At 40.4% G+C, this 27,762-nt stretch overlaps 1 protein-coding gene and 3 long non-coding RNA genes across 5 annotated transcripts in view; 3 read left to right on the plus strand and 1 right to left on the minus strand.

Annotated features, from left to right (window-relative positions):
- syt9b (synaptotagmin IXb) overlaps positions 1-9,048 on the plus strand; it is a 45,251-nt gene extending 36,203 nt beyond the window's left edge. The window contains exon 7 of one of the 2 annotated variants that reach the window (XM_037108219.1): positions 6,149-6,226. In XM_037108219.1, coding sequence (XP_036964114.1) covers positions 6,149-6,226 — 78 coding nt within the window. Of the gene's footprint in view, positions 1-6,148 lie in introns of both variants that reach the window. The other variant, XM_037108218.1, reaches the window with a different exon arrangement.
- On the minus strand, positions 1,980-2,760 carry LOC119024963. Its single transcript, XR_005076656.1, has 2 exons — positions 2,514-2,760; positions 1,980-2,130 (listed from the first exon to the last, which is right to left on the minus strand). It is a non-coding gene; the product is annotated as an uncharacterized LOC119024963 (long non-coding RNA).
- Positions 9,049-12,474: 3,426 nt separating the features above from the next.
- Positions 12,475-13,922, plus strand: LOC119023733. The gene is made up of 2 exons (XR_005076325.1): positions 12,475-13,030; positions 13,130-13,922. It is a non-coding gene; the product is annotated as an uncharacterized LOC119023733 (long non-coding RNA).
- Positions 13,923-22,715: 8,793 nt separating this feature from the next.
- LOC119023734 lies at positions 22,716-24,973 on the plus strand. The gene is made up of 3 exons (XR_005076326.1): positions 22,716-22,866; positions 23,913-24,085; positions 24,755-24,973. It is a non-coding gene; the product is annotated as an uncharacterized LOC119023734 (long non-coding RNA).
- Positions 24,974-27,762: the final 2,789 nt, after the last annotated feature.

Here is a 27,762-nt window from a genome sequence, read left to right on the forward strand (position 1 = left end):
CCCTGAGTGATACTAATGCTTGACAATGACGGCTGCTACAAGTATTTGCTTTACCAGCTCAGCCAGTTCCACGGTCTATTTTAAGAGTTCAGAACTTCAAGAATGATGTAGCTGCATTTATATAACCAAGCGTTCGGGGCGTTGATATCATCCAATATTTAAGAGGCAGTCGGGAACATTTTAATAACTTAAGTCGAGACGAATTTTTGTGACCGAATTAATTTTAAGTTCATGTCAGCACGTCGCAGTTTTATGTTTGCTGTCTTTATACAGTACTTTGGCACTTGGATTTGTTCAGTGGCAGGACTTTACAGTAGTTGTTAGTACAAGAGGTGGTATTTATAGTACTGATAGTGTTGGTGTTTGTTTAAAGTTCTGAAATAATGTAAATACCAGCTCAATTGTGTTGTCACTCCTCACGCTAGCAGATTGGCCCCTATATATTGTTAATTATTGTACAGTAGTGTTACAGTTCACATTTTCACTACATGATGATTGCAGGGGGAAAATAAAAGGATCACATTATCATGAGTTTATCACAAAAATCATAAAGTTCTGGTTTTATTGATATTGAATTAACATTGAGTGTAAAAGTTAATTCTCAATGTTTAACACAGCAGAAACATTTCAATCTTAACTCGAGGTCCAGGTGCTAGCTTTTTGTCCACGGCTGTCAGCTGCCTACTACAGACTCCCTCAGAAGATCAGATTCCTTTCAAATATATCTATCTATATATTTGTCATATACTTAACATTGTAGCATTCTATTCCCAATCAAAAGTATCCAAATCAAAACTAGATTACGTATATGTACTGTACATGTTTGTATATTGTGTACTGTTGTTCCACTGATTATTGACTGAGGTATTCAGCCTTTTATGATTATTGTCTTTTTTTTTCTTTTTTCTTTCCTTTTAAATCGAACTACCGACAGAATACATTTGCATTTGCCCTGATGCAGAATGCAATCTACAAAGGAACTAGTGACTCCAGATATCAAATAAAATGTTGTGAATTAAAAGATACTTATTGTATTGTATTTGGACAAAGGCATCTGCTAAATGCCTTAAATGTAAATGTAAATGTAAAAAGTACAATATTTACCTCCAAAATGTATAAAGTAAGTAAGTATAAAAAGTATGTATGTAAGTAAAGTATGTGAGTATAAAGCAGCAGAACATGCAAATACTCCAGTAAAATACAAGTATCTGAAAATTGTAAATGTTGATGAGTGTTCTCAGTCGTCCGGGTCATGGTCAGTCTAAGTGCTAAAGGCAACTGGACTTGTTTCTTCAGAACTGAAGAAGCCTCCAGTAACCTTGGTTACATTCCACTGCTGCATAAAACAGAAGCACATTTGAGTGATTGATACATCTAACAGCAGCTAACGTTCTCCTTTCTTCAGCCAAATAACAAAATACACTTGTACGGTTGCTCACTGTCCTGAGCTGCTGCTTTGTTTGGCAGTTTAAATTGACGTTTTCTCTCTAATGGAGGAAGCAAGACATTCCATCAGGGTTTTGTTGTGCTTCAGTAAGGGTTGTGCCCAGATGCTTTTAAAATCTAGACTCCTCTTGGCAGCAGGTTCTTCCCCCTTCTCCCAGTTAATCACTCAGCGTTATACTGAGTTTTGCATCAAGCTGTAGAAGTAAGTGAAAAGCAAGCTGTCGCACTGTGTCTATCAGACGAGAGTCTGCATCGGTGGGAGGTCAGTGACCCCGATACTGCCAACGGTGCCGAAGCTAGTAGAGCTCTCTTGATGTCTCTGGGGACATTTATGTAGCATTTACACGCACAAACACACACCGAGGTTCACTCTTCACTGGCTGTGTTTTATATGAAGCCATTAGCAGCAGCACTGCACTGCACTACAGCAGCAGGGCCTGATATCCACACTAATGGCTTATTTGTGTTTCCTTAAAAGATCCACATGAACTCCTGAGGGAACCTGGTTATGTCACACACGCACACACACACAATTATGCCCACATATGTATTTAAAGTATGATATGCACACACCTGTAGCGCAAAATAGCAGATTGTCCGTGGAAGACGTTTTCATTAACTGGAAATACTCTGAGTTGAGAGAGGGTGGCAGATGGGCAGAGAATGCAGGAAAGGAGGACTCATCTGTAATGACACTGACATCAATATTTGTATGTATCTGAGTGTTTACACATACAAACTAATATTAAATTCAACACATAATTGCACATATTGTATATACATGCACATATACTGGCACACGTGCACACTCCCAGTTTTCTTCTCCACTTTAGGCTTTTATGGCTTTCCAAAAGCATTGCTGTAAGCTTCACCGACCCTCTGACCTCAGTGTGATAGCATTAATAATTCAACAAGTTCAAGCGCTCACACACACACATACACACACACACTGAGACTGAGACCAACAACGACACAATGCTCTTGAATTCCCCAGAGTCATTTCAAGCCAGTTCTGATGCTATTGAGTGGAAAGCAAAGGAATTGAAGAGAGCAATAAGTTTGGTTACCTTCACTTTTTCACATGAATGAGTGGCTGAAGAGAAAGGCACACTGCAGGGCCTGCTCTCAAGGTTAGTGTGTTCGCAAGCCGACTTTGAGTTTATAGCCCAGGATCCCACAGGACTGGCACTGGCTAAAACACCATGGTAACCTGCTCGGTCAGCCTGCTTCAGGGCCAGTTAAATTCACCTCAGATCATATTCCAGAAGACAAATCTGTTCTGAAAAACATACAGAATCCATTGTATTAGTTACACTTGCAGCAGTTCTGACAGGCGGTGGCTCAGTGTAGCTAAAAGTTATTTTAACTTGCTCAGCCACAATTTAAGACACACATATCACAGCAAAAACATTGAATTCCAATGGAACTAATGTTTAAAAATAACGGTAAACCGCTCAACCAGTAAACAAACAAGTAATATCAAACCATCTTGACAGAGCCGTCCTCTGAGAAAACTGTGGGTATTCCAAAATGCAGGAAGTTAGCTTGGCTTGCTAGATGTGTTGCACCATTCACTTTTATTTTAGACCTTCCCTTTCCTCTTCCCATGAAAAAAGAAGTGGTTTGCACACTGTTTTGGGACAGGAGTTAATAGTACAAATTCGCCATTTGAATGAGTTTCATTGTCCCATTCCATTGAGCAAACATGCTCGCTTAGATTGTTTGCTTAGAGATTCTTTTTCTCTGCAACTAAATCAAATGGAGTGGCGCTAACAAAATGGTAAGAGGGAGTAAATTAAACGGTTTCAAGGAAATCCAAAAGAAGCTTGACTGACTAGCACTTCCTGGTCTGGACTGGCTAGCACATAGGGTAGCAGATGGCATTCATCAATGTAGGAACACAGCTGCGAACAATTCTGAGGCTTACGAACGCGTTGATGAATCTGACGTGGGGTTTTCTTAAGGAACCTCTGAAGAACAACTTAAGAAAGAATCTCAGAAGATTCTTAAGAGGACATTAGTGAATGAGGCTCATCGTTATCAGTAAGAAAATATTAAGAACAGCTGACACAACTCAAGAATGACCACATTCTATTCAAAGACTGACTATAACTTAGGCTGTTAGTAGACAGTCTCATCCGAACTATGTTTCAATCGGCTGACTTAATGTCAGTGTTATTTTTACTGTGTGTACTCCTGTGACAGAGCGGAACAAATTGCCATCATTGTATATTTGGTGTTTTTAGAGAACACGCTTCATGGCTGACATGACACCTGAACCATGTGTGTGTAATTGCTCTGACAGGTTCACCTACGATGAGCAGCATCGAGCTGCTCATACTAACTGGTGTTTAAATAAACTTGTACTTCCGTGCCAGGTCAAAATTCAATTTGACCTGAGTTTGACATGATTTACACTTAAAGAATGGTGATGTGGAGCACGGTTGAGTCATTTGTCTATTTTGGTGTCCCCACTGTCTAGGTTTTTCAAAAATGGTGAGGACCCAAATGCAGACACAGAGGCAGACAGGAAAACTAACAAGAAGTGGTGCTTTAATGAACTAATGCTGTATTTCAACCAACAAAGGCAGGCAGCAAAATGGCTTGAAAAAACAAAACAACAAAAAGTACAAATCAGGATGAACACAAGGAACACAGGTGAAACACTAGGAGAAAACAGGACCGGCAAACAGACGAGGAAACACACTAGACTTCAGTATTAAAACAGACAAATGGACAAAGGATTAGGGTAAAACACAGGTTTAAATAAAACAGGAATGATTACCTATTGAAACACAGTGTGAAAAATGCGCAAAAAAGATAAAGACCTGAAGTAGAACATCACAACATGATACGTGAGAATATAACTACAAAATAAAACAAGAATAAACAAAAAAAAAACCCAAACAAAACTGATACCTACTTATACTTATGTCCAAAATGAAAAAATATCATTAATTTCTGTCTGTTTTCTTCAGTTATTTATTGCAACCACAGTGACAGTATTGTAACCTCGGTGTTGTGTGTCTGAACGCATCATGCAGCAGATCACATACACTCACTACTACAGCACTAGCCTGTGTAGACACATACAAACACCCACAGAACACATTCCAGTAAAATGAAATGCCAGCACATTATATCCATGTTTTCAGATTTCCTTTCCCTTCAGTGGCCTTGACTTTTAGAACAGCTGCTTCTCTCGTTGCATCTGACACAAGCGACCCATCAGAGCTCTATTTCGCAGATATTTTCTGCCTGAGATTGTTTGCTTCTTAGAAGCAGCAAATCTAAAATCTGCTGGAGGTCAACACAGTCCTTGGCTTCTTCACAGCTTGTACATTTCAAGCTCTGCGATCAGATCTTTGAAGTGGTGGTGTTTGCCAGCATGTGTGCAAATAAAACAGACAATTTCCAGCAATTTATTTGGATTCATGTACTTACGGGGAATGCTGTAGTAAAAAAAAAAAAAAAAAAAATAGACAGTCTTGCTGTGCCACTCACGGAAGTGACCATAGATGGTGTGAAGTGAAAACATTCATCTAGTTGTATGGTTGGACCGAATACCGATGGCTGACAGTCATCAACCACTGAGACCTTTAACATCTTCATTTGTTATTTAAAATAGCCACACCGTGTCGATCAAATTGTTCCCTAATTGTTGCATAATCACTTATCTCTTTTATCGATCACAGAGGGAAATTCTGTCTCTGTATTGATCCTATCCAAGTTATGAGGACCAGCTACTTTGAAATACACACTGCATATGTTTTTGGCAGATGTAAGAATGGAACCTGCCGCTAACCATTGAGCCACTGTGCTTTGCACCATGATGTTGCTGACCAACTTTTCTTGAAAAACATGTCAGTTAAGATATTTAATGTTTAGAAAATATGGAATCAATAAATTATTAAAATTGTAATATCTAGAAGTTTTTGCATTGAGTCTGAGGTGAGACTAGCTCAGGCTAATTACCTGACTGGACTTCATTAACTTTAAATGACTGCTTACTTTTTTCTACTACTGATGTCGGAGTGCAGCTTTTCCATCGTCGTTGATCCGTTTCACTAAGCTGCTTCTTTTGTTTTCAGTTTATTCACCGAAAAATCTGCAGATACATCACCATGACTAGTATTTCATTTCTTTTTATGTGCAAATCATGATTAATGAGGTTGCATAAAGCTGGGGTGGGTAAGATTGCGGAAGCCAGCAGGAGCAGGCTAAATTATGAAAAACAAAAAAAAAAAAGAAAACAACCTCCTACAGAAAACACATGATTGCCTGACAGACACCCTGCAGCTCTGACTGGCCAGCAGGGAGTTGTGTTAGCGACTAGCTCATGATAGCTCTGTTGAAAACTCCCGTCATGTCCCATGAGCACAAAGTGCAAAGAGTACGGAGGGAAATAAGAATAGACCGGGTGAGGAGGTGAGGATGAGCTGTGATGGGTACAAATATACTAAAGATACTATGTACTATATACTATACTATGTCCGTATCATCGTCCATTTCAATGTTTCACTGTGGACATTGACATATACCAATCTGCTGGATATCATTCAACCCCTACTGAGCGTAATGATGCGATTTCTCCTCTTTGTGATGTGTGGTTTTGTTCCGTCGTTAAGTTGTTGCAAGACTAACGAGATCGTACTTCTCTCTTCTCTTGTTTTTCTCTCCCCCTCACTCTGTTGTGGTCCAGTGGGTCGGGCAGGGAGCGGTGGGGAGTGGAAGTCAAGGAGGATCCACTAATTCCCTGAAGACACCACCATCACCCTGACCACACACACACACACACGCAAAGCCTCAGGGTGGTAGATGGATGGATGATGGACCTGCAATCGGTCCAGCCGAAATGTTTATGTTTAAGGTGTGACTAACAAGCGACTGCAGCAGCACCATCAGCTTAAAAGCCATTACTCACTCTGGTGTGTCATTAGACTGAACGAGGCGTCGGCGTGCTAAGGCTAATCCACTCTTTTTACTTCACGACCAAAAAAAACACTTAACTACATTCCAACTGAACTACTACAGCGCTTTCATTTTGTCATTCAGAGTTGTTACTGACAGTATTAACAGGTTGAGATTATCTAACAGCTTCTTTTTTTTAAATTTTTTTTAGCAAATGGCAGTTCGTGGACCAAAATTATACATTTCTAGGCCACCGTGTGAAGCTGTAAACTTGTGATTTGTGCGAGTGATCAAGTATCATAGATGAAGTAAGAGTTAGGTGAAATAAGAAACGACACAGATGGCCATTCCAGTTTACATCAACAAAACGTCCCGCTCTTTTGCGAGCTCGGCGGCTGGGTCAAACACTCGCACCGCTCATGCATCATTAAAGTTGCTGCCTGTCCTCCGTGGCGGCCACGCCGGACGGCACATTTTCTTAGTGTACACTTAAGTTTTTTTTCTTCTGTGGGCGACTTTCCCACGGAAAACCTCCTGTAAAGATATGAGCTGAAGAGGATTTGCTCCAAGAATGTGTGAAGCAGCTGACATAGTGTTTTATTTACTGCATGTTGAGTTGTCATACGTCGTCGACAGGGGTGTGGTCAAAATAAAGGAAACACAGGTGGGTGTTGTGGTGGCAGTGGAAGGGGCAAGATCTTCCGGCGAAAGGACATTGATGATAATGTAACGTGCCAATTAAAGAACACCTTGAGGCTTTAAAGTGAAGTGCATTAAAGTGTCAATGTGTAAACTAATGGAGCAACATTTCAGTGTTTGGCATGTTAACCACACAAACCCTTAGGACAAGAGATTTATTTTCTATAGATGGACATTTAGCCTCTGAACAGATTGTCAATTAGAAGTAAACAAATGCCTCCCACCATGTAGCCTTCACGACTTAACAAAAAGGAGAAAAAAAGAAAGCGAAAATCAGCAACTAACCACAGAAGCTAAGTAATTTGATGCTTCTTAAAAAATTACCAACAGAATAAAGCATCACCAAGGTGATCATCAGACTGAAACTGATCCATTAAAGAAATGGCTTGATACAGAAGTAAATATTTAAATGAATACATTCAAAAATGAATTCATTAATAATAAGAATGGAAAAAGAGATAAGAAAATAATTTTACTTGAATTAATACAAAGGTAAATGGACTCAGAGGCAAATTAGAACAGTGATATGAATGTCTCAGTTTTATAAATGAATGCCTACATTTATTTTCAACATTATTTTTTGTGCATTTAACAGAGTATGAAATTATATATTGAGTCATCTATTCGTTATTGTTCTGTCAGTTTTAGTCCTCCATGCTGTAGCCCACAAAATCACACATTGCAAAGCAAAACAAATACTGTATTATAGTCAGAGACACCTATTTTTTACTTATGCCATGGTACAAAAACAAAAACACTCAGCCAGTTCATACATGTAGAACTGGTGTCTTCTCCAGGATGTCAGCTGAGTGCAGACAGGTTCCTCCCTGGACACAGAGCTCTCTGGAGCCTTAAAACACATCAGCAGATTCTTATCTGCAGCAGCTGCTGATATGGCTCCTGTATTTTGCTCCATTCTCACAGAGTTTATCAATACTTTTTTATTTAAAATACTGAAAAGAACAAACACAGGAAAGCTCTGTGTTTATTTAAACATTTAACCATCATTTCTATTGGTAAAAGTAACATTCTCACAGAATTACAACCAGTGCTCTAATGCTGCAAGTTTACCAAGTTTCATGGGTTGTAGAGAGTTTGAGGCATTGGATCAAACAACTAAACTTGGCCTCAACAAAACACATCTTTGACATATAATCATCCTTTGAAGTTGTTATGAAAGCAGAACATTTACTCTCCTTTTAGCTCGGTTTTTGGTCTCCACCAACTCGTGAGGGAAGTGCGCAGCTCTTTAGCTGCTAAATGCTCCATGCCTTTTCAAAAAGAGTGGTTTAGATATTCTGGTTAAACCATTACATGTTTTTTTAATTGTTTGTTTTTTCCCCCATGTGACCTCTTAGCAATGTCAACAGATTCTTCTCAGGATGAACTCTGAGAAATTATCATTAATCAAAACTAATATAAAGACTGAAGTAAAAAGAACCAAGTCAGACATAAATACATGATAGAATTTTCAGTTGCTGATCATTCAGCTAGAGACCAGAGTTTAAATACTTGTGCCTTTCAATATTAATCGCACATGGCTCCCATTTAGAAAGAAATCCAACAAATAATAACGGAATCATTCGGAATCCAGCTGCCAGCAGTGACTGGTCTTTCCTTTGCCATGAAATGAGGATCTCTGCAAACACACATGCAGGAGCCCTGTCATAACAGGACTTGCATTCATGTTTTTTTTTTTTTTTTCCTTTATTCGGACCACACCCTGCAATTATTTTGATAAGCCAGTGTCTGTTTTTGAAACTGAGATTATTACCAGTATTGTTTCTGTCTTTGTGGACACTGTCACAGATAACAATGACGATTTATTATGTGTTTGTAGGTACAATGCATGCATCATTTTCTGTGAGTCTTTTTTAAACTCCTCTCCTGTTGTGAGATACTAATCAAACTGTAAACACAAGATGTATTATGAACCTACGGCAGATTGTGTAAATTGTCCATTCAGATGTTATTAATAAATATTTCTATATATATAGCATGGGTTGATTAATTTGGAAGTGTGAGATGCGCAGAGGAAATGTTTCAGAGAGAGTCGTAGAGATTGAATGAGACACATATAAACACACAGATCCCCCTCAGGCCTTTTCTCCCACCTCGCACCTGTGCTGTGAGCTCTCCCAGAAGACCGCTGTGATTGAAAGATGTATGAAGAGCTTCTGACAACACACGCACACTTTCTGTGAACACACACACACACACCTGAATGAGGCCAATGCAGAGGTAGGACCTCACGGCAGCTGAGATACCGACTGGCAAATTGTTCACGTCGCTGTGGGTGTGTATGCTGTTGGTCGTCCTTTGATTTTGCCTGAATCACACAGGAGCTGCACTAATTAAAGGACAGGAAACATCTTTCAGTTGTTTCCAGACTAGTTAGAATCACAAGCAGTGCTGGCTCTCTATCCAGTACAGATGATGCACTTTTAAGTACCAGTAAAATGTGTCACCCTCTACACTGGTGATGAAGGAAAATCCTCATCCGGTAGCTGACTGAAGTTCGAGGTTTGAACTTTTTTCTGTAAATAGCTCTCTTTGTGTTGTGATCAAAGACGGGGATCTGATACTTAATTATGAGGCTGTTCTATAAACAGTTTTCAAATGAGTAACAAATACAGTAGCTTCTAGAGGTAGCCATGAATAAAAATAAAAAAAACCTAAGGTTGAGGTTTTGACAAAAGCCACACCCCAAGGATTCACACTCACCAGTAGAGTAGCGGGCAGACAAGCCTGACGCTGGAGAAAGATACTCCACAAAAGATTTCATAAAGTCACCTCGAATTTCCGTGGAAAACAGATTACTATTGTAAAAAAATGCTGCCTGGAGATTCTCGATGATGTTATGATTGTATTTGCCTGACTGTGCTGCAGCTGCAGGTGAAACTGGATCAGAGCGACTGGAATTAAGACACCTGCAAAGGCACCTGAGACACAAAAGTCACACAAGCATCGGCAGAAAGTGCAGAAATAAAGCTCAGTGTAGTGCAGCGCAGAAAAAACATCCACCAACCAAATACAGCACAGATTCCAACAAAGTTGGGACACTGTAGAAAATGTGACCTTTATTCAGCTAAATACAGTAAAAACTGTCAAATGCATTGTGTTTTTTGTAAATATACACTCATTCTGAGACTGTAACATGTTTCAAAGTTGGGACAAGTTGTAACATGTGTTACATCCACTTTTAATAACACTCAGTGAGAGGAAGCTGAAGAACCAGCAATGATTTCAAAAGTATTAGACCAACTGTGTCAGGACATCTGTCCCAGCAGCACTTCTGACTTTCACTTTCTGCATTTGTGGATGTGTCAACAAAATGCATTCACTAATAATGTTTTTTCGGTGTGTTCTGAGCCATTGTAGTAATATCCTTTATATAATCATATTGTTTTTTAAAGCAGTGCCACCTCAGGGATTGCGGTCATGGACGTTCAATGTTGTATTTTTTATTTTTTTTTATCTTGCCTTTAAGCCCTTACCCCCTGGGTCCCGATTTTTGTGGAATCAGCGTTGAAGTCAAATTAGATTTGCAAATTCAATTAATGGCAAAATTAAATGACCATGACTATCTTGCAATTGTGAAGCACTACATTTTTGATAATTTTTGAAACATTTTATCCTGAAGGACTTTATGATAATAACACTTAAAGAAAATGTTTTTTTTTTGCTCAAAATCCATGTTAGTGAGCACTTCTCCTTTACCAAGCTAATCCTCCACCTGTCAGGTGTGGCATATGAAGATGCTGATTAAACAGCATGATTAGTGACAAGGGTGTTTTGGACTAAAAGGCTACTCTGCAGTTTGATCTTGATGAAAGATAATTACTCGGCACTGAACTATTGACCAAACATGGCGGATCAGAAAACCAGTCAGTATCTGGTTTGACCACCATTTGTCTCATGCAGTTCAATATACACTATATTGCCAAAAGTATTTCAACACCCATCAATGAGGTTTTCCAGTCACTTCCATGGCCACGGATGTATAAAAGCAAGCACCTAGGGATGTAGACTGTTTCTTCAAACATTTGTGAAAGAGTGGGTCGCTCTCTGTGATTTCCATCGTGATAGGATGCCACTTGTACATTGTGCCAAGTGTAAAGTTTGGTGGAGGGAGGTTATGGTGTGGGGTTGTCAAGGTAGGTGAGCAAATACTTTTGGCAATATAGTGTATCTCATAGTTTATCTCAAGTTGTGTGTGTGCAGGGGGTTGGGTGCAGATATGCACTTATCAACCAACTGACCCTGGCTGGCCTGCAAATCAACTTTATGCATTATGTTAGCACAGGACAGCGCAGACAAGGACAAGACTGAGCACCATGGTGCTCTCCAAGGTGCTGATCCAAAGTCCAGTACAGAGAGCTTTCACTTTTCCATGGAGCTGGCCAGACTACCAGGGAGGTGTTGGTATATACACTGCTAGCACAGGAGCCGGTCGCTGGGACAAAGAGGTTTTCAGGCTAGCTGGTTTAGCATGCTAGCTTCAGAAGATATCTCTACAACACGATACATATCGATACATGTCTTTGACATAACATTAAAGGTTTTATTTCTCCAAATCCTGTTGATCATTTTAGTTTTTGAATGTTATAAAGACTCTTACATTTTGCAATAATAGGTATGACAACAGAGTTTAGGAAAACAAACTCAGAACAAAATCATTCTCATGTGTGTCAGTGTACTTTAAAAATATATATAATCTAAGAAACTGGAGATCACATTAATGTAAAGTTGATGTCCATGAGAGTTTTTAAGGCAATGCAGACTCTCAGTTTTCTAAACACCTCTGACACTTTCTGTTCATTTCATTTCAATGGTGACACATATGCAGTATTCCTCATACAGAACAAGGTGTTCTGTTGCTAAGATATCTACAGAACAACAAAGAAAGTCACACTGGAACACTAGTGAGCGCTTCATCTTATTTACCAAATTTAATTAGACCGCATGCAGAGAAGCTCCTACACGACCACAGTGTGCAGCAGCAGATTGTACAGGAAAATGTTTTATTCACAGTACAGACATGTGGAAACATGCACAGCCTTGTACATGTGATATTGGGTGCCTATATGTTTGAACAATATTTGTGGGTGTGAATTACGTTCACAGTCAGCGACAAATGGGTCGCGTTCAAAGTAAAAAAAAAAATAATGCCTTTGTCTTCGCTGCCTAGAAGAGACGAGCTGAGGAGGCACTTAGCTGTTTGACCTGTAATAACCTCCTCACTGTGTGTCATTTTGCCTCTGAGGAATACCCTTGCCGAATCAGCGCAGCGAAATTGGAAAAGAAAATGTTCCAAAAAACTAAATTAAGCCCATTCAACAAGACTTCCTGTGTTGTCTTGTGGTTGAAAGTCTGACAATGCAGTGAGAACAGGAACAAGGCACTCTCTGCAGCAGCAGCGATTTCGAGTCTGAGTGATGTTTGGGATGATATTCTGTCTGAGGTTTCCTGTGATACAAATACAATGAGATGACACTTCAATTTCACAGTGTACAAAGGCACCAGGGGAACTGAACAGTTCTTCCGTGATGAGACTGCTATAGATAAAACCAATGAGACAGAATTCTGACACAACATACGCCTGTCGTGACAACATTATCAGTCATTTAGATTCAAACTTCCCAGCCACAGATCACATGGAACACTGTGGAATATGGGCCCTGTTTAAAAATTAAGGGGCATTAGCGGAGACAAAGTGCATCTTGGATGTAATTCAACTTATCAACAGGCACGAGTAATGATCCAACAGCGAGGCACCTTCAGGCTGCATATAATGCCAATTTGTCCACCTAATCTATCCATCTTGAGCTCTCAAAGGCAATTAGAAAGCTGCTGCAAAGCACTTTTGGAGAGTGATACATTGCCCTGTGGATAATTTTTACAGTTCTTGTGATGGCTGCTGTGGGAACTCCAGGCAAGATGAGCATCCTGAAAACATCCTAACCTCAAAAATGTGTGAGGAGGGTTTGACACGGGCTATACTGTAATGTTATCTTAAATTTGGTTTATCTGATACTTGACTCGTATCTTATTCTTTTAACTTTACTTACAGATGTTTTTCTGTGCTGTAACTTAAGCCGCGGCCATGTTTGGTAGAAGCCACGTCATGATTCAGAGAGGAGATTCAGAACTTGCATGGCTTTTTACCCTCTGCTGTGAATGTTGCTTCCCAGGTTCACCATGTGACCATGGCAACCACAGAAAACACAGAAGAAAACGAGGGTGTAACTTTAGTGGTGACTTTTATATAACTCACTTGTTTAAAATATATATTAAAGCTAAAGGTGACCAACGACCGTGTTAACTGGCAGACAGGTGCTGCAGCTGACAAGCTCTGACTATCTGGATGAATAAACATTTGGAGTTACGAAGAGCACAGAGTTAGTTTTTTAGCTTTGGGGGTTAAAAAGTAGATTTGTCTTCACTCTCACTTCTCAGCATCAAAAGCAGCCAGTCACAAATGTGTCGAAATCCACTGTGATCTAACTTGAGTGTTGTTCTATTTTTTGGAATGCTGAATGGATGTTTCTTTATGAATATACAGAATGGTGATGGAAAAAGAAAAGATATTACCAGATAGTCAGAGTCTCTGGTGAGTGCTGAGTTTAGTCGGAGACTGAGGTGTATACAAACACACAGACACATACTCCCCTCTATAGCTGTTGTTGCTAGCTATCTTGCAGCTAATGAACAGTAAGGTATACTGGCTGTTTGCAGTGAATAAACCCGCAGTAAAACTCATGTGGTAAACTAGATCAAACGCAAATGATCTTGCAATCAAACTTGTGAACACAACCACCTTCTTAGCCTTAGCTAGCTCGGTAGCTGTCAGCCAATAGGACGTGTTTCAGTAATTGGACTCCGGCTTCCCTCTGCTCTATCCATGCCCAAGTTCTTTGAATGTTATTGATTAACCTGAGTCAGATGGAGACAAAGCCATTGGACACGTCCACAATTTTTGGCAGTCAATGGTCATGGATGAGAGGCTAGCTAACTAGCTAAGATAACTAACATTACATGTCAGCTGGGTATGCCATTAATACTTACTTCCCATGCTGTCATGAGTATGTACCTCTGATCCATCAGTGGATGCAAGTTCTGGACTGTGCAGTGATACAGTATCGATTAGTAGAAAGACAACAGTTACTACATCTAGTTACCTACAACAAAATGGTTCATCAAGCTGAACAATTCACACCAAGAAACTCAGAAACTGAGCAATTCACACCAAGACAAAATAGACTGATAAATAGCTCCACAAGAAACGGAAACATTTTTGGATGGAACTGTCAATTTAAGTTAAAAAATAATAATAATAATAAATGCAGAAAGCATCATCCCATAGAATACCAGAGGCAATCTGCACATATGCTTGAAATATTTTATCAAAACACACAGGGATACATAGTACAACACAGATTGATGAAAAATTTAAGCGCAAATGGTTATAATGCAGAAAGGTCTATGCACGGCACATGGGGTCACAGAATAGATTTGACTAGTATGAATATGGTATCAGTTATTCCTGATTTCTGGACATTTTGATATCCTTCTATTTGGGTTGTCTTTCTATGAGATGTTCAGAAACGTATATTTGCTCCTGTACGAGCTCAGGATGTTCGACCTGCCTGAGGAGCAGCTGATCTAGTTCTACGCTGCAATCATTGGTCTGTTTTGTTCACATTCATCACTGTCTGCTTTGAATCGACTAGCCTGCCCTCCATCCAGGACGCATCCAGAGAATAGAAATTGGCAGGGGGCAGCTGTGGCACAGGGGGTAGAATCAGCGTGTTGTTATTGGAAGGTTGCTGGTTTGATTCTCCTGGCCTGCAGGTCGAAGTGTCCTTGGGCAAGATACTGAACCCCAAACTGCTCCTTATGTGCTGGTCGGCACCTTTCATGGCAGCCACCACCATCAGTGTATGTATGTATGAATTACTATACGTCACTTTGGACAAAAAAGTCTGGTAAATACCTTAAAATGGAAATGGAAACATCACTGGAAAACCTGTTACAACCTGTGGGCATAGAGTAGAGTATTGTATGCCAACACAAGCAGACATGATAACAGTTTTTTTCCACAGGCCGTCACTCTGATGAACATTTAAATCAGCCATACAGTGTCAATCAACCTTGAACACAAAATAAATCGACTTAACGTCAAATTGTACATCACATATTCACAGGCTGAAACTACACTACCAGTCAAAAGTTTGGATGCGCCGTTTCATTTAATGGTTTTTCTTTAGCTAAGTAAAGAGAAACAAGAAACTTTGAATGTGTCCCCAAGTGCAGTCGCAAATACCATCAAGCGCTACAACGAAACTGGCTCACATGAGGACCGCCTCAGGAGAGAAAGACCAAGAGTCACCTCTGCTGCTGAGAATGAGTTCATCCGAGTCACCAGCTTAAGAAATCGCAAGTTAACAGCGCCTCAGATTAGAGCCCAGATGAATGCCACACAGAGTTCTAGTGGCAGACACATCTCTACATCAACTGTTCAGAGAAGTCTGTGTGAATCAGACCTTTATGGTCAAATAGCTGCTAAAAACCACTGCTAAGGAAAAGCAACAAGCAGAAGAGATTTGCTTGGGCCAAGAAACGCAAGGAATGGACACTAGACCAGTGGAAATCTGTCCTTTGGTCCGATGAGTCCAAATTTGAGATCTTTGGTTAAACCCGCCGTGTCTTTGTGCGATGCAGTAAAGGTGAACGGATGGTCTCTACATGCATGGTTCCTACTGTGAAGCATGGAGGAGGAGGTGTGATGGTGTGGGGCTGCTTTGCTGGTGACACTGTTGGGAATTTATTCAAAATTGAAGGCACACTGAACCAGCATGGCTACCACAGCATCCTGCAGCGACATGCCATCCCATCCAGTTTCCACAGGGTTAGGGTTAGGGTTAGGGTCCACAGTCACCTGACCTAAATCCAATCGAGATGGTTTGGGGTGAGATGGACCGCAGAGTGAAGCCAAAAGGGTTGACAAGTGCTCAGCATCTCTGGGAACTCCTTCAAGACTGTTGGAAAACCATTTCAGGTGATGACCTCATGAAGCTCATCGAGGCAATGCCGAGAGTGTGCAAAGCAGTAATCAAAGCAAAGGGTGGCTATTTTGAAGAATCTAAAATATAAAACATGTTTTGAGATATTTCACACTTTTTTGTTTACTACGTAATTCCATATGTGTTCATTCATAGTTTTGATGCCTTTAGTGAGAATCTATACTGTAGTCTTGAAAATAAAGAAAAACCATTAAATGAGAAGGTGTGTCCAAACTTTTGAGTGGTAGTGTATATTAAAGTTAATTTGGGTATTTCTAGTTAACACACTGGATTTTTCACTTATGACTGAATGGAAATGATAACTGACAATTAAATGTGTCTAGTGCTGGAAGGGAACAGACCCGTCTGCTCTCCTCACCTTTAATATTTGTGACGCAGATTAAAAGGGGAAATAAATGATCACGGAAAACATCTTTCTCATGAATAATGGAAAGTTGTGAATTTTTTTTCTTGTCAACCAGATTCAACATCCACTTCCATTTATCTGTCCACACTGGTAAAAAACTGCAGTAATAAATCAGTCCAGTCACCAACAATGAACTGCCATTTTGGTCAATTGAAGGATCATATAAGGGAGAAGACAGGTATCTACCATCTTGTTCTGCTTTGTTTACTGTTCTGCTTTCAGTGCAAGTTGATTCTTTGTTGCCTCATGAAACTTAATTGTGTTTCCAGTGTTAGCCTGGACAGATGTCAATCTCAGCAGACCTCTGTTGTTAAGTAGAAGTTAAATAAACTCACAAACAAATCAGCTGTCTGGTCTTGTTGCTCAGTAGACCTCTGCCCTGTAAACACCATGGACCTTTACTCTTTAAGATATCTGAACACCCAAGACTGACTGTATTTCTCGCTAACTATACATTAATTTCAGACTCTATTGCATTAATCAGTTTGATTGAGAGAGGGGGGCTGCAGAGAAGTACTTGGACGCCCTCATCATAAATGCCATCAGTTGCACTTGGGCTTGTTGTTATTTCTGCTTATGCAGACGCGTAGGTGTTCAGCTACAGCTCAATTTGAATACACGCCCACACAGTGTGGCTTCGCTATGTTTATCGCCCCGTTCCCATTTTAACAGATCACTAAGGATACCGCATTCAACCAGCGAGGGACTTATTTAATTCATTCAGTCATTTAAAGGAAGTAGCAAACTTCAACGCTATCAGGCTTTGATTACTTAAGAGACTCTTTTATTCAAATCTTGGACTTCTTAGACTCTAATTATTGTTTTTTCCATTAATTTTCTTTTCTCTGGTGTGTGTTTGGGTGTGTGTCTATGTAAGTGTGTATTTGTGTGTATATTACTCACATTGTGGGGACATTAATCTGTTAGACACTCACATTATGGGGACATGCCTTCTTTATGGGGACATGGTTATGATTAGGATTAGTCTCTGGTAATTACGTTTATGTCATTTTCCCAAAAGGGCTGGAAACACAATAGTGTGTGTGTGTGTGTGTGTGTGTGTGTGTGTGTGTGTGTGTGTGTGTGTGTGTGTGCGTGTGTGTGTGTGTACTCTCTTAGGCTAATGCTGAGTACAGTAAGTCAGAGTGTGTTCATGCTCAGCTCGGTTGAGTAAATCAAAGTTAAAGTTAACCCAGAGCACCAGTAAAACCCAACAAGGTAAGTGGTTTTCTATGACACTGTGAAGGAGGGAATGAATTAATGAATGAATAAATGACTGAGTGACCACATCTCTCCCTCATAACCCGACAGAGAAGTGTTCACAACCCATTTTCACCATCTTATTAAAGACCGTGTGTGTGTGTGTGTGTGTGTGTGTGTGTGTGTGTGTGTGTGTGTGTGTGTGTGTGTGTGTGTTTGACCTAAGAAAGAATAAGGAAAAAGGAAGGGGGTTGGGAGGGTACAACTGAGACCATCCCACCAGTACAGAGCATTTATTTGAAAGAGCAGCAAACAAGATCACTTAGTCTGCAACCACACCATCACCAGTGGGACTCCAGTGAACGGCAACTATGATGCACACGGGCTCGCTTGCACACACACACACACACACACACACACACACACACACACACACACACACACACTGTAATGGTTAAGGCCTGCTAATGGTTCCTGTGTGGAGATGTATTCTCGTCTTCCTGTCACTGAGCAGTGAATTACTGACTTGTTTGTGAGCTCAGGGTGGAAAAAAAATGCATGATCAGATGTACTGAAATAACATGTATCACACAAAGGCACTGTTAAGGAACATATTAGCTGATGCATGGGAAAACAGCCACGTAAAGAATAAGTGACCAATGTAATCACTTGATCATTTATCGTGGATATTTGAGCAGCTGACACACAGGCATGCATGTGAATTTTTAGAGCGTGCCATAAAAAGCTTAGAGAATAGATTGACTTGAAATGAGATCATGAATATTTCACATCTGCTGGTAAATCAGCGCTGCTCTAGCCACTCTCAGCTGTCCACCAGAGCTGGCAAACCTAACTAGATAAAGCCGAACCCACAGGGACCAGCTGACTGATGACAGCGAGCATGCTGGGCAGGAACCCCTGAATAAAACAGAGACTCCATGAAATCCTCTGTGGGAAGCACAAGAGGTTCAAGGAGCTGCATATTTACATGTATGTGCTGCAAAGTCTTCTCGGGGGGGTTGGGGTTCTGTTTTATATATTATGTAATCTGGATCCTATAACCTTGTTAGTAATTGCTTGAAAGCTGCCCTAGATTACAACGTGTCACGTCCTGACTCTGTTTGAGGGTGCTGAAGTGAAAACTGCCCAACAGAACTTGAGAAAAAAAGAAACAGGCTTTGCTGTTTTTACAGAGCTAACAAGGAATCACTCTGTGGTAGTCTGGTGATGGATGGTAAAGCACCGGACCGTCACGCAGCCTTTAACCCTGTTTTTGTCACACACATGCACTGTATCGCGTTGTTAGAGGATCTAGGTTTGGTCAGTCGGAACACCACTTTGGTCAAGCCATAAACATCTCAGCAGCAATCTCATGAATTACCAAGACAGTTAGCGCAGAGAGTCATGGTCTGCAGAGGATGAGACTCATGACTTTGATGAGCCTCAACTTTTCCACTAACACTACCAGCAGTTTGACATGTGTTACTTTAGCGACACGTTCTATCAACCATTGAATTCGGGGCTCAAAGCTAGCAAATATTAGCATGCTTAACCTGCAAAACCAGCCCAGTTGCCAGAAATAATTGCTGGCGATTAACGTTTCTGCAAACCATGTGTATATCATAGAGCATGTACCATATTGACATTTTTACAATCTGTTTCATAGTTCGAGACTGTGTTTCAGCATTTGTCAGTGTGACATCACTGGTTGTTTGTGAGGGGAACCCAAAGCAATTTCCAGCTGTGTCTGTGGCAACAAACCGAGTGTTTTGACCGAGACCTCAGGACATATTCAGTCATTTTTGTGGCAACCAATTGAGGTATTTTAAGCCAAAACATGATCTTCTCCTAAACCTAATCAAATGATTGTTGTTTCTGCAACCTAACCAAAGCATACATAAAGAAATTTAAAGTTTTAACATTTGCAGAAATGTACCCTGCCAAAAGAGTATTCTAATGATCGGGTTGGCTTATTCTCTGTTATGCCATGTTAGCTTGCTGATGTTTCCATTCAGCTCACAGCACTGCTGCAGAGCCTCACACAGCTGCTAGCATGGCTGCTTGACTCTTTTATTGAAGGTAAACTGCAGCCATGGGCTGGTATAAGAAATAGCCCCAGCACCCCACTGTGACTAAATAAATGTTGCTGAAACATGCATTTTTGAATCAAATGATAACATCTACTAAGAAATTGAAATTAAAGAAATTCACAAGTAGATCAGAAATGCCATGGCTGATATTAAATCTGTTGTACCATGGCATATCAGTTTACCGGATCTTCATCAGAATCCTTTTTTTAATTTGTTGATTCCATTTTTTGATGTGTCAGCCTTTAGATATAAACAGCTCACTTCATGTGACTAATATGAACTTATTAATAGTGTGGGCAGTAATATTATCTGTCTTTAAAATGTCATAATTTTGAGTGGGTGCTCACAAGAGTGTTGAATCAGCTGCATCAGTTTACATAACCTCACATGTTTACTTTCTATTCTGAGCTTGTGTTCTACTTTCTTCTTTGCTGTATCATCTTACTGCCGATGCTTCAATATCTCACTTTATCCATGGGGACCACACAAGTGTCCTCTTACCTTCACAGCACAATGGAGGAACACAACATGTGACAGGGTTAAAACAGAGCATGACAAAGTGAGGTGTTGTTACACTGCAGCAGCACAGTCCTCCATCTGGCCATCCGCCTATTTATCCATTACCTCAATACAAGGGCTGCTCCTGCCAGTGATGCAAACCTACCACAGATAACGAGAGTTTCACCTCATTTACAATTTTTTTTACCGATATATCTATGATGAGCTAATAATGGTCAAATAAGTTAGCCTGCTGGTAACACTTTATAACAAATATCATTAATAAAAGCTTTATAAACTTAGATAGCTTTTGTAAACATCCATTGTCACCCTATAATGGCCATCCAAATAATGAGTATATAGAGATGAACTGCACAGTATTTATTAACATTTACAAAGTATCATAAACGTCAGTTGCAACTTTACAATAAACGATTGCATAATAAATGGTTTATGAAACATTTAATTGAAATAAGTAGTAACTAAAGTTTGTTAACTATAAATTTACCAAAGCTCAAACATGTCCATGGTATATAGAAACTCACATTGCCACATGCATTCTGGCGACTGGTTTGGCTAACCATCAGTCTGTTAGCATTGTCACTGTGATGATGTTAGCACGCTGACATTTCCATTGAGCTCAAAGCAGTGTGAAGTTCAGCCTCACACATGCTAGCATGTCTGCTTGACTCACTTATGCCTGGTAGCATGCGGCCATGGACTGGTACTACACAGTCCACTGTGAATGCGGCTGAAATGTTTTACATTTCACTGAAACAGCCATTAAAAAAACTAATTACAAAATGTTACTGGCCAGCCAAGAAAATGGATAGTCTGGCTGCTGATATGATGATATATAATATAAAATGATAGTGATTATCGACTGCACCTTGCAAAGAATGGTCTTCATAAATGATCCAGCTTTGCTTGATGTGCAGTTTACTGTAAGGCCAGTGAGGAGAGGGTCAACACATACAGTGACATTTTCGCACCTGTAAGCAACACGTTTTCACAACCTGCATTTGGACTATAGTGGGAACAGCACAGGTGACATGATACTGTGGCAACTAAGTGAAATTCAGCCATCACTTCACTTATTAACACTCCTCCTTTCCCTGATATGACAAAATGCCTACATGATGAGATGCTGAACTGCTGCTAGTAAACTCTACTTTCATCACACATCTGTATTTGGCTGTTTCCAAATCAACGAAAATGTTGTCCTCCTAGACTGCACCTTGTTCTTCCACCTGATGGAGATGAAATGACAGAGATGACTACAGCAGGCAGTCAGAGACTTGTACATAACTGAAGTCCTGACCGCTGTACACGTGCACAGGTGATTGGAGTTCCTGTTGCGACTGAGCACCTGTGAGCTCCTCCAGTACAATGACCAGGCAGTGATTCATTTCACTTTGAAATTCAGCGATTCATTTCACTTTCATTCACTTCTCACTCAGCATGCAACAAAGCCACAGTATGGCTGTGTGCGTGCACATGCGGCTTTGGTCCTATAAACCATCAGTGTGAAGAGGCTGCTTGAATTACTGGGCCACATGTGGCAGCCGTCACAGCTGGATGTGCAGAGAGCATGAGAGCCAAATGTGCACCACGTATCTGTCACCATATCAGATATACCACTGCCTGCGCACTGGTGTTTGTTTGGGTGTGGCTGTGACTGAATTACATTGCATGCTGACGGCACATGTGGATGTGGAGATTGACGAGACATCATCACGTTGCGGAAGATTTTTTATAACTAATAAAATGAATCAGTACAATGCAGCTAAAGTCTGATAACAGAGTGCAGGCAGCTTCAAAAACTTCAAATTTGCTGTGCAATAAATTACATCAGGCCCTTACTCTCATTTATAGCAGCCAGTGCAGGGGACTCATTTCTGTGTTTACTTTGTTTAATGTACATTACACAAGTATTCTGTTTTGACTTGTCCATCTGAAATAAATACTGATTGCACAGTACAATGGATGAAGAAAAATGACACCATCCGTGTATAGATTGGTTATCCTCCAGGGTGGATTTCTCTCTCTCTTGCTAGGTCAAATTGCGGCACAAAGTGCGTCTGACATTGTGGGACCAAAACAGGAAAAGGCGGTCTCTTCTCCAGTCGCTATCCCCAGGTAACGGTCGAAACAACTTGATTAACTGTGGAAACTCTACACTGCAGAAGAAAAAGAAAACCTGCTGATGGAGGGGGCAGAGAAGGTGAAGAGGGTGAGGGAAGGGAAGGGACAGACATTCACTTAATCTAATTCTCCGCTGAGATATGTTTCATCTTACTACCTGGACTTGAGACTAATCTAAATTCTTCATTCATTCTTTCTACTGGTTCATAAAGTCACAAACACGGATTAAAACAGTTTTTATTTTACATAGCTCTGAGATCTTGGTTTCTAGATCAAATTGGGATTCTAACGGTTGTTTTTTTTAGCTTTGGACAGTAGCCAGGCTGTTAGAGGCAGCCATGCGGTTGGCGTCTACAGTAACACCACAAGGAACACTGATGGGGAGGTACATTTAAAAAACTTTTTTAGCTTTAAGAATGGTTTAGGAAACTCAAACGTACTGATGTAAGGTTTCAGTATTGAGTGACTGAAAAGTTGCAACTCATGTTAGCTAAAAGTAACTTCTGAAAACATATGTTTGTGTTGGGTGAGTATATAGAACACTGGCTTCAGTAGTTGGACGGTTATCAACCACCTGCTCACACACTATAGGCATACTGATTATGCATTTACATGTAACCCCCCTTCACCTTCCTGGATGGATGCTGAGCTCAGAGGTCATTCTTCCTTGATGCTGCCCTTTGCGTTCCCTGTAAAAGTCGGACTAGCACAGTTTAGTATGCACACACAGTGCTGCATTAGCCCTGGGATCACAGGAATGTGAGGGAATTATGTTAATAGACGGCAGCGAGCCAGACTCGGAGGAGGTATACATACACAAGAAGAAAAAAAGACAAGTGAGACAGAGATCTATAGTGACTCTTCCCTTTAACACGACACGTTCTACAATACTCAAGTAATTATGAGCCTTCTAAAAATGGATTGTATACCAGCTAGGGAGAAACAGACACTGGATAACAAATATAGGCTTTCCCACAGGATCATTTATGTTGTTGGAGGTCCCCTGAGCTTTACAATACCACCAGGGGAACACGGATGCTGACGGCCCCCAGTGGATGAACTGTTTCTGTTACAAGTCCAATTTTCTACTTTGTTAAAAAAACAATGTCCCAATGTCTGTGGCATGAACAGCTCCTTCTGAGAAATAGTGTCCAAAGGTAATCCGAGCAAAAAAACAAGTATAACAACAATGACTGGTTTTACAAGAGCTTATATACCTGACTATGTTTTGTCCGGGCGCAGTGGCTTACTGGTGGCAGTAGGTGGACTAGCTGTTTCCCTGTTTGTAGTCTTTGTATCAAACTAGCTTGCCTATTTGAGACTGATCTAACTTACTGTGAGAATAAAAGTATTTCAATCAGGAGAGCATAGTGAAGGAAGTGAAGGAAATCTTTCTTACAGCAGATGATAAGTGATTATGAGTCTTGTCAGATAGTATTTGGCAGTTAGACTCTACAGGGAGATATCTGAGCAGCAGCTAGAGGAATCCCCTTCATGGAGCCCCGGCACCGGTGGTGATGATGGCCGATGACTCCTCTGAGACAGATGATGGCTGATGAATCGGCGAAGCCTGGGCGGTTACAACAAAAGACAACAGCAGGAAGGTAAGCCGACAGTTGAGGTGTGAGAGGAGTGACTCAAATTAGAAATGAACTGAGGGCTGAGCGTGCCAAGGAGAAGTCTTTATGTCTAAACTTTTGCTAGAGCTTGTTTCAAAACGTGCCAGTGAAAATATTCCTTCCTCCTGAATATTTTGTCTGTCAAGTATTGAACTTCTCCACATGGAACATGATGAACACTCAAAGGACAGTGAAGAGGTCTTGAGACTTTTATCTCCCATGGAAGACTTACAGTTTATAAGCTTTTGAGAGCCTCTTTGGGTATACAGCAGGTTAATTTAAAACTCAAAAGACGTTGGCTGGAATTAGAAAGAAGATCATTACTGCTCTTTTCCTGCAACAATGAAAGGGATGTTTTTTTCTTTGGATTAGGCAGAAGCGTCTCCTTTTGGAGTGGGATGAAACATCTCTGGGAAACAAGTGGAGAGTGAATGGCGTCACGAACAGGAGATGCTGGATGCGTGCTTTTTGTTTGTGTGCATGTGATAGCCCACATTTCTCTCAGATTTACTGTAACTGGCACCAAATGGGCCCTTAACAAAGCAGATGAACCATTAAGATGCAAATTAAACTCTGACTCGGATGGATTATTGCAGTCGAAGAATCCTTTATTAATTGATGACTAACAATTATAACTGCAAAACGGCTTTTCAGAAACCGAGGAACCTGTGAGCGCTGATGAGTGACCCGCTCACACTCTAATGAGCCATGAAATGTGCAGCTGCAGATGTTGATACAGTGAGTATATAGACTTTGGTTCAGATGTTTTTACCTGTGAATGGGTTTTCGTGATAAAGTGGCTCCACAATGATTATTAGCTTTAATGGCTTGTTACAGATTTCATAAACTTAAGTAAATGAATACTAACAGAAATGCTACTAGACACAAGTTTATTAGTGCCATTACAACCATTTGTTTTATTTGAATGGAAAAATAATGAGAGAGATGAATAAAAACATGTAACAAACTAAAAACTGTCAGTTTTCATTAAAAGTTTGAATAAACTTAATTAACTCTCATGTCTGTATGGTGACAATGAGACAATGGTGACAGACAGCAGTTGATTACCTTAGCTTTACCATAATAATAATAATAATAATAATAATAATAATAATAATAATAATAATAATAATAATAATAATAATAATACACCCATACTAATAGTACCTAGGTTAAAGTATCTAGTAATATGATAAATTGCCGTCAGTGATGTCACTCAGTAGCTAAGTTGCATTGTGGGTAATGTAGGCTCCAGGTGTTTATCACTGATTGTAATGAACTGCTGTAACAGTGTTGGGCACATTGTGTTTAGTTTAGAAACAAATTACCAACATTGATACGGCAGAAGCTTTTGATTCCACGTGCAATGCAGGATCCGGGTGAAGTCTGAGCAAATGAGTCTTGAGTCTTTTGCAGAAGAGCGATTCGCTGTCCTGACATTGGTCGGGAGTTCATTCCACCACTGAGGTGCCAGAACAGAAAAGAGTGAGCGAGCTTTGTTTGTTCTCAGTGATGGCGGTATCAGCCGGCCAGCTGACGTAGAAGAGTGAAGTGCTCGCACTGGGGCGTGTGGTCTGACCAGCGTTTGGAGGTAGACCGGTTCAGTTCTGTTGACGGCCTTGAAGGCCAGCATAATAGTCTTGAATCAGATGCAGGCAGCAACAGGGAGCCAGTGGAGTTAATGGAGGAGGGGGCTCACATGGGAGAATTTAGGTAGATAAACGAGGTGCATTGCAGTGTTCTGGATACACTGCAACAGTTTAGTCGCAGAGCCTGTGTACAGTAATAATGTACAAAATGTGTGTTGTGTGACCTTGCTTCCAGTTGAGACTCTCGTGGTCTCAAAACTTTGTCTTTCGAGGCAAGAATAACACTCTGGTATGCAAACAAAACGGGCCTAAACTGTGAACACTTAAACTAACCATGTTACTAATATTCTAATTCTATTCACTTCAGAGTGCCATTAAAGTTTGAATTATTCAGATCCAAGAAATCTCATATCTCATCGGGACCCATGAGAAACACTATGGAATGCTTTCATTCTTTACACATTTCCTACTATTTTGTAAAATGTTTTGTGTTTGGTTGATTTGGAATCCTGATTAAAAAAAATTGGGTGTGTGTGGTTAATTATTAAAAATGTGAAATGACTGTTTTTTGTTTTTTTTTTCCCTCCGCTGCTCCAAGATGCACATCCTCAGTGAAATGTTTCAGTCTCGGAGGTTTTACATAAAGGAAAAATGACTGCAGCTATTATCATGGGAACGTGTCACAAAGTGCTTCTGTCTGATACTGAGTTTGAGGCTGAATGCACGTCTAATCGCTGCTCTCATTGGACGAGCTGAAGCACCATGCCCACGACCCAACTGCTGCAACAAAAAAAACATCATTCAATATTGATCATTAGTAGATCAAAAGCTATTGTACATCATCCAGCATTCATTATTCACGATAACACTTTACTTGTGATATGAGGGCTGACTTCATAACACTTAACGTCTCATTGTATTGCACAGCTCACTTAAACAGGCAGCCCAAATTTGACATCAGCGGCAGATGTGCAACATCGAGGACGTCGGGGTTTAACAAGTTCATCACATAGAAAGAGCTCAGTATGTCACTTCTGCCACTCTCTTTATCATGACGAAACAAAAAATATCTGCTGAGGGTTATGTGGGGAGAGCCGGGGAGAGCGTGGAGAGGGGAGGGGCACACAGCCACCGCTCACAGCCGCCACGGGTGCAGTGGCAGAGCCAGATCGTCTTGAGGAATAAACACATAGAGTTACATCGAGTTCTGTTCTGTTCAGTGAGTGCCGTTGCTCCTTGCTCCAATGTAAAGTAGAGTAATCCCGCTGTTTGGGGCACTTCACACTGTGATTCACACATGGAAACACAAATGACAATGAAATGACCACCACTGCTGATGAAAGTCTTTCAGACTTGACCCGGGCACAAATAATATTTCAAAGTTTACTTGTTTGCCGACTTCCTTCCCCACTAGGCCCCCCCTAGTTTTGAGCGAGAAAACCAAAGTATTTCCATTGTATTTAAGAATTTCTCTGGGCCTGAACATTGTTGGAAACGTTCGGGATAATATCAATACACAACTCAAGAAAATATTTAACAAAGGTCAAGACACTTTTGGAAATTGTTATGCACAAATGTTACATATTACACCTTTTCACTGTACAAAATAGAACTCTTAAGTTAGACCTAACATTCAGCTTTGTCACAAGTCTATTTTATTTCATCTGGATTTCTAAAGGGGCAGTCCACTAATTTTACATGTCAGCATCATTTTATTAGTTATGGTGAATACAACTCAACCTGTTACTAAATATATGCTTCTAGAGCTTTGTTGAGCCTAAGAAAATAAATTGTAATGATGATATAATGCTGTCATCAGGTATCATCATGTATCACAGACAGCACAATTGTTGGACTGCCCCTTTAAGAATACTCATATCTTTATTCACGATGAATCAACTTGTAAAATAGTATTCATCCAGTTGTTTCGATGGGTTTATGATCATGTCTGGAGATGGAAAAAGTTTACTTTTCCTGAGGAAATATGTGAGAGACAAGACAGAAGACAGGATGTAACACTGCACAGGTGATGATACATAATAATGAGGGAGGCAGAGATGAAGATGTGATGTT

The sequence above is a fragment of the Acanthopagrus latus genome, chromosome 8 (genome assembly GCF_904848185.1).
Source record: "Acanthopagrus latus isolate v.2019 chromosome 8, fAcaLat1.1, whole genome shotgun sequence".
Lineage (NCBI taxonomy): Eukaryota > Metazoa > Chordata > Actinopteri > Spariformes > Sparidae > Acanthopagrus > Acanthopagrus latus.